Source organism: Dipodomys ordii, unplaced genomic scaffold (genome assembly GCF_000151885.1).
Source record: "Dipodomys ordii isolate 6190 unplaced genomic scaffold, Dord_2.0 Scaffold1, whole genome shotgun sequence".
Classification (NCBI taxonomy): Eukaryota; Metazoa; Chordata; class Mammalia; order Rodentia; family Heteromyidae; genus Dipodomys; species Dipodomys ordii.
Window position 1 is genome coordinate 52,738,378 of NW_012267217.1, and position 7,230 is coordinate 52,745,607.

The 7,230-nt window shown below is 50.2% G+C and overlaps 1 protein-coding gene across 1 annotated transcript in view; it reads right to left on the minus strand.

Annotated features, from left to right (window-relative positions):
- Ccdc108 (coiled-coil domain containing 108) overlaps positions 1-7,230 on the minus strand; it is a 31,598-nt gene continuing 24,368 nt past the window's right edge. Inside the window, exons 21-31 of the mRNA XM_013018658.1 lie at positions 6,424-6,615; positions 6,171-6,329; positions 4,951-5,094; positions 4,658-4,771; positions 4,381-4,488; positions 2,697-2,741; positions 2,267-2,469; positions 1,776-1,907; positions 1,009-1,470; positions 260-403; positions 1-142 (exon numbers count right to left, since the gene is read on the minus strand). Of these exons, the coding sequence (XP_012874112.1) occupies positions 1-142; positions 260-403; positions 1,009-1,470; positions 1,776-1,907; positions 2,267-2,469; positions 2,697-2,741; positions 4,381-4,488; positions 4,658-4,771; positions 4,951-5,094; positions 6,171-6,329; positions 6,424-6,615 (1,845 nt within the window). The remainder of the gene's footprint in view (positions 143-259; positions 404-1,008; positions 1,471-1,775; positions 1,908-2,266; positions 2,470-2,696; positions 2,742-4,380; positions 4,489-4,657; positions 4,772-4,950; positions 5,095-6,170; positions 6,330-6,423; positions 6,616-7,230) is intronic.

Below are 7,230 nucleotides of genomic sequence, written 5' to 3' on the forward strand. Positions count from 1 at the left end.
CTAGGGCTGAATATTAGAGGAGGTGGGTGGCGACATCGGCCAAGATTCGGTCGTAGGGTCAGCGGTCGTATGGTCGGCGGCGGCCACGCTGGACGCCTCCGTTTGCTGCTCTGTTGGCTGCGGGGACGGCAGCACGTCAGTCCTGGAAAACAAAGCTCTAGGTAGGAGTGGGGACGAGGCTTCCGAACCCCCGGGCGCCCTGGCTCCGTTCCCGCCTCTCCCCCGGGGTGCGCGCGTGCGCGTGATCGCTGGCCCTCACTTCGGGGGCGGCGCGTCCACCGGCCGCATTGTGATGATGCGCGGCCGCGAGGTGAGCACCACCTCCCCGTAGCTGGCCTCCACTAGGACGTTCTGGATCATATTCTCCAACAGCGCCTCCTGCAGGTTGGCGAAGGCACGCAGCCTGGAAGGGGGAGCCGGGACACCGACGTTATCCAGGCCCAGGGCCCTGCGTGCCAGTCCTCCTGCTAGCTCCTGCGTGTGGGCTCTCCACAGTCGCCCACTGGACTCCGCGCCCCGCCACCCCCAACACCGTGGGGACGTGCTGCTGCAATTGGGTAGATGCTCCACGCGTGACTAGAAGAGATCATCCTATTGCTGATCTGCTACAACCCAGGCAGTGTAGTTTGGACACCCTAGAGCCAGATCTGGAGGGAGTGGTGACCAGGATGCTGAGGAGCTGTGTGGGGGCATAGGCAAGGCGATCCCCAAACACATAGAGTGCGTCCGGGGAGGCAGAGGATGCCATTGGAAGATTCCCATTTGAAGAGACCTTGAAGACTAGCTCAGCTTCTGTGATGAGTTGGTAAATATGAACAGACTCCCACAGGAGAAAATAAAGGTCAGTTTTGTTCTGCAACAAACGTCCCAATTCAGGACTTAAGTTACCAACATAACATCACAGGACCTTGAGTTAGCAAGAGATTTGGTACAGGTAGGGATCAACCTCAACATACCATGGCTACCTAGGAACTTTCTCCTAACCCTTATGTGGGCCTCGTAGCTCACCTTCCAATGGCCTCTTTCTCATCATGCTCCTGCTCTTCCTTCTTCATGTGTCTCAGGTTCTTACTCCACTGCCATTGCAGAGACTGCTGGGAATGCTGCAGCATAGGCTCAACCCCCATCCAGGTCAACTTTACTTCCTTCCCCTCTGTCTCTTCCTCCTCCATCTCCAGCTTTTCAAACTCATAATCCTCTTCCATCTCTTCCATCTCTTCCTCTTCTTCTTCCTCCTCTTCCTCCTCTTTTTCCTCCTGCTCCTCCTCTTCTTCTTCCTCTTCCTCTCTTTCCTTCTTCACCACTGCCTTGTTGTCAGAAGTCATGGACGTGACTGGCATCAAGTACAGGCTGCTGTAGGGGGCCATGGTCTGGGCAGATTGCTCACTCCAAAACTGGCAGAAATAGGGCACTTCCTCTACCAGGTTTTGATCCACAGCCTCCTGAAAGTTCTTGTCTTCCAGCAGGCCCCTGGGTGGCAGGGAGGAAGACATGGGCCTTCTGGGGGGAGGGGCTTGCAGCTCCCTAGGGAACCCTGGGTTTTAGGGCTCCCCAAGGAGTAGCTCTTGCTGGTAAAAACAGATGCCCTTGGGAAAGCATCATGGAGCATCATAGATTCTTAGACATGAATAGGAAGGAAGTGAAGCAGGCACAGGCAGCAAGTCAGAATGATACAGATGAGAGGAAGCCCCACCCTCCACAGGAAGCCCCACTTTTAGGGGCTTTGATTGAGATAAAGAGATGAGTGAAGACGAAGGTCTAGAAGTGGGAGGTACCTGATGATGGAGGTAAGGCAGTCAGTTAGAAGTTGCTTCATTTGCTTGGAGACAGGCTCCACCTCTTCAGCTACAGCTTCTTCCTCAGAAGCCTCTGTCTCTTCCCTGTGGCTTTTCTTCTTTGGCAGTTCCCTGGAGCAGGCCATGACACTCTGATTGACCTAGGCAAGCCCACTACCCTGGGGCACAAGCCATGGTGGTAGGTACCCAGTCAGGAGAACATAGATACTGTGGAGGCACCCCAAGGTTTAAGGCAAATACAGCACTACTATATATCCAGGCAGCCACGCCTAGCCCTTCATGTCAGTGCAGGACCTACAGAAGCTCTGAGCTACCCAGGAGCCCTGGGTAGGTTCCCCACAGATTCTTTGGCCCCCCTCCTTATAAAGACTTAAAGTAGTAATAGGGGCATCTTGGGTCTCACTCATCCCAGCCCTCACCAATGCTGGGCTGGGCATCCCCTGGTGACCCCTGCCTCCCCAAAATTTCACCAGTGCAAGAAGTGGCGGGGAAACTCAGAGAAGAAGTTGGCCAGGTAGTAGTCAATGGCGTGGGTTCGAGCAGTGAGGCTCAGGCAGAGAATGGCTGGCGTGGGTGGCTGGGGGTGTGACCACGGTGGCTCCTCCTTTGTCATCCGCAGTTTCCAGCTGGCAGGCTGGCAGGAGGGTTGCTGGTTTGTGATGGGGGGCAGTGTCTTTGAGAAGGAAAAACATGGATGATGGGGTGGTGGTGGTGGTGGTGGTATTTTCATCACGTATGGGTCCCTTGACCTAGCCCCTTAACAAGGTCTTTTGGGTCCTCTAGGGGGTAGGGCTTCACTTTCTTCCCTCCCTTCCTGGAGGCTGGGCCAGGGGATTCCAAGTATCTCTGGGAGTGAGCACAGACCTTCCCAAGTCATTCCAAGGAAGTCCCAGCCCTCACCTTATACCTCTTCACAGGTTCACAGGCTGTACAGAAAACTCTCCTCTGCAGAAGCAGACAGGTCCTTGCTTAGAATATGAGAGACCCAGCCCATGGCCATTTCTGTGCCTCTTGCTGATCAGGACTAGGCTCTGTGGCCTTGTTGGTCTTTCCCACCTCCCCCCATCCTACCCTCTTCCAGAATCTTCCCTAGGGAAGTGCTGCCTGTTGACAGGAAAATCTGTTCAGCCAAGTGAAAGAAAAGGAAATGCCACCAAATGTGGGCAGGCTGCCCCTGAGCTGCTTGTCCTTGTTCCCTGGGGACTAGGAAGCAGCCTATGTTATGGAGACTTGACTGGGAAGGCCCTTTGCGAGCTCTCCTGGGAAGAGACTGGTATTCACAGCAGGGAAGAGCTGCAGAGGGAGCAAAGTTTTTCTGGGATCTTTGTGTAGTGGACACAGAGCAGGGCAAGAACACCAGCTCAGAGGCTGGGAATGAGTCAAATGCTGTCTTGTATTTACTATTGCTCTCACTCTGGAAATACAAATAGCTGACATTTAGGGCATGTTCACTGGGTTCACTCTGGGGTAGGCATTTTATGTGCTTTAGCTCATTTAATTCACACATATATGTATATGTACATATAAGTGTATAAATGCCCTGATACATTATAAAGTATATAAATGTTTATACATGTAAGTGTGTGTGTGTGTGTGTGTGTGTGTGTGTGTGTGTGTGTACTTACATGGATTAGGACAACCTTGGATTTTGAACTCAGGGCCTTGTGAATGTTAGGCAGATGCTATTTGAACCACACTTCCAGCCCTTTTAATTTTTGTTATTTAATTTTATTTTTTGTCAGTCGTGGGGCCTGAACTCTGGGCCTCAGCTCAAGGCTAGCGCTCTACCACTTGAGCCACAGTGCCACTTCTGGCTTTTTCTGCTTATATTGTGCTAAGGGCCTCATGCATGCAAGGCAAGTGTTCTACCACTGAGCCACTTTCCCATCTCTACTTTTGTTATTTCTTGTGTATAGTCTTGCTTTTTGCTTGGGGACAACCTGGACTGTCATGGGGACGATAAGAGTGTAGCACTATACCTAGCCTTTAGTTGACTGAGCAAGAGGCCTCATGGAATTTTGTTTGGGATGGCCTCAAACCGAGATCTCCTGATCTCAGCCTCTTGAGTGGCTAGAATTACAAGAAGGAGCCACCTTGATTAGCTTAAAATATGTTTGAGTTTTTAGTTTGCATTTACAAAAGGAGAGCAAATGCTACAAAAAGAATCCTCTACTGTCTAATCACTCAATTCATGGCCAGTCTTGCCTCAATAGTCCTTCTCTGGGTTATCATGAAGCTAATCAAGCAATCAAGTTTGGATGTTCCGTTCCCAAAGCCTCACTCAAAGCTACTGTGCCATAGTTTCTTTCCTCAGCATTGCTCTGTATATTCCTGTGTTTCCAGTCCCAGTACCTAGAAGCTCCTCATGGAATCCTGCTACACGAGGCTAGGAATCATCAGCCAGCCTTCTCCACCCCCAGGTGACCTGGGGTGGCTATGGAGATGCTAGGCTGACTCCAGTAAGTAGAATCGGATGTCTTGGGGCAGGTTTGCAAGGACTACTACTTTGGCCCACTACCTTTGTGCCTTTGTTAAGGCTAGTCTGAGGAATCTGTGTGTATGAGGCCCTCTTGGCCCTTCTCACCTTCACTTTCCTGTCTGTGATGATAAACTCCTCCTCCTGCCGCTTCTTCTCCTTCTCCCACTCCTTTAACTCCTTGTGGTACTTCCACATGAGTTCTTGCCGGTATACCTGGACCCAGCACAAGGCAAGAAGATCTGGAGTTTCTCAGCTTGAGCTCGCTGGATCTGACTGACACGTGCCTCTCTCTAGAGAGTCTAGGGATCTCAGAGCCATCTCCAACCCCAGGACTGGAAGCTGTATCTTCATCACCATCTGTCTCTCTTGGACTGGTCCCTACCTTACATATCAGGTCCACGCCATAAAAGCTAGCATGCACTGAGGCCTGCAGGGTCACCACAAATGGGACTGTCTCTTCAGGAGCCATCTCCCCTTCCATCGGATCCACAGATATCTGTTAATTTGGGGAGGGAGTCTTCAGATCTCACAGGAATGGGACTGGATATGAAGACATGGGATATTGTGGGACAGGATGGGATGGGATGACCCGGGATGTACTGAAATTGAGCAAGTTCCGAATCAATTACAAGCCTTGCTGGAAGTTCTGAATTGGCAGGTACAGAAGACTCTCACCTGCCCAAAGTCTATGGAACTTGGCTGCCAGGAGAAGAAGATTGTGTCCTTCTTGGAGGTGTTGTTGAGGAAGAGCATCCGGCTACACTTGCTCTGTACAGGGATGTTTCCGAAGGAGACATGGGACTGGGACAGGAAGACAACCTATGGATGGAGACAGCATAGCGGCAACTTTGGGAAGTAAAGAAACAATAACTATACGCCACTGCCCATTCTCTGCATTCCCAACAAGTACTGTATGAGATGTTTTCCGTGTATGAGATCCTCCCAATGGACCTATGACATATGAACTACTATTGTTCCCCATTTGACATACATGCTGCTAAGGTTCAGAGAACATAAGCAACTTTTCCCAATGCCCTGTGAATGCAGATCTGGGATGAATTCAGCCTCACTCGAAAGCTTAGGATTTGAACCATCAAAATAAGGTGGAAGAGGCTGAATCAGAACTAGTTTAAAGAAGGCAGAACTAAAGCATTTGAATCTTGAGTGGATAGTTCTAAATGAATGGGTGATGACCTGCTGGCATCTCTACGGGGCACAGCATAAGAGCTGTGTTGCATGAATTTCTGCAAAGACTGGGATCACACAGAAAAGGTATTTTCTCTCTGTCCAGACCCTGAGTCATTCCAGCCTTTTCTCTACAGTGTTCATCCTGGAGTAGAAATCCAATGAGGGTCTGAGTGAAAGGGTAGACACATGGATAGTGACAGGATGGATACATAGATCAGTAACTGGTATGCAGGTTAATGAGTAGAGACGGTGGATGCATGCATGGATAGTTGGATGGCTGGGTAGATGGATGAATGGCTCAGACTTTCAATAATGAGAACCATATGACTTAAAGACAGTATTAATGACTTGATTTTTTTAAAAAAACAATATCATTCTAGATCCAGGAGAGGAACTATTCTATATGCAGATAATCATTAGCATGGGATGCCTTCTTTCTAGACCTTCTAACATCCCAGTCCTCTGCCCTGAGAAGAGGCCGAGAAAGAAGCCCTGCAGCAGGTGGAGCGGCAGATGCAGGAGCACTGTGGGCACTAGATGGCAGGGCAAGCCTTTCATGAAGCCAGGATAGTTCCAGCCTCACCTCTCTATCCTCCTCAATCCCACCTTACATCTTCCCCCAGTCTCTCCAGCCCTTTTACTGGCCACCGTGGGCTACTTAAAGCCCCCCTCTAAGGTCTCAGGCCTCCCCAGTTCCCTTTCCTCACCTGCCCAGGAACCATCAGCCTATATGGTACGGAGCTGGAGTCCCACAAGCAGATGTTGTGGAATGGAGCTGTGTTACCCATGATGTTGGGGTCATAGCCCACTCCCCGGAAGTGGATAAGGGCTGAGTTCCATCCTTCAATGTGTATGGGCACATCCACCTGGGAAGGTAAAGGGTGGAGTAGGGACTCGTCAGAGAGAGACCAGGTGAAGAAGCCACAGCTCCAACCTTCTGTTTTCCAGGCTGCTGCTCACCGTGTAAGTTTTGGCTTCAATAGGTGAGAAGATCCACAGGATCCTAGCGAGGGTGCCTGGCTGGATCTCCCCTTTGGGGTTGAGGCAGCAGAAGACGGAGTGGTCAAAATTTTTTTCCTGAACCTGTGACAGTATACTGGTCTCGACTTGATATGTCACAGGCACTGAGCCACCATTATACAGCTCATAGATCTGTGGGGTGGGGACAGGAGAAGAGAGATTTCCACACCAGTTCAGAACTGCAGACTAGAGAGGCTGGAACTCTGTGTCCTTTATAGGAAGGCAGGTTGTTGTCCATAATCTCCCTGAGAGTCCCTAAGCATCCCAAACACCTCTGATTTCCCCTACGACTTGCTTACCATGTAAAAGAAATGGATAACTATATATATAAAAACCTATATAGCCTGTGACATTTTAGGGTAATTTGCAATTCTATTCGTAAAGGAGAGATTTACCCTATTTTATTTGCCCTTAACTTATCCCCTACCCCCTCTCTGTAGGAGGGATTGTGCATGCTAGTCTTGGGCCTTGAGCTCAGGGCCTGAACACTGTCCCTGAGCTTTTTTGTTCAAGGCTAGCATTCTACCACTTGCTCCAGCTCTACTTCTGGCTTTTTGGTGTTTAATTGGAGATAAGAATTTCCTGGATTTGGGCTGGGAAGCTGGCTCAGTGGTAGAGTGCTTGCCTTGCATGCATGAGGCCCTGGGTTCGATTCCTCAGTACCACATAAACAAGAAGAAAAAAGCCGGAAGTGGCGCTGTGGCTCAAGTGGGAGAGCACTAACCTTGAGCTGAAGAGCTGAGGGAC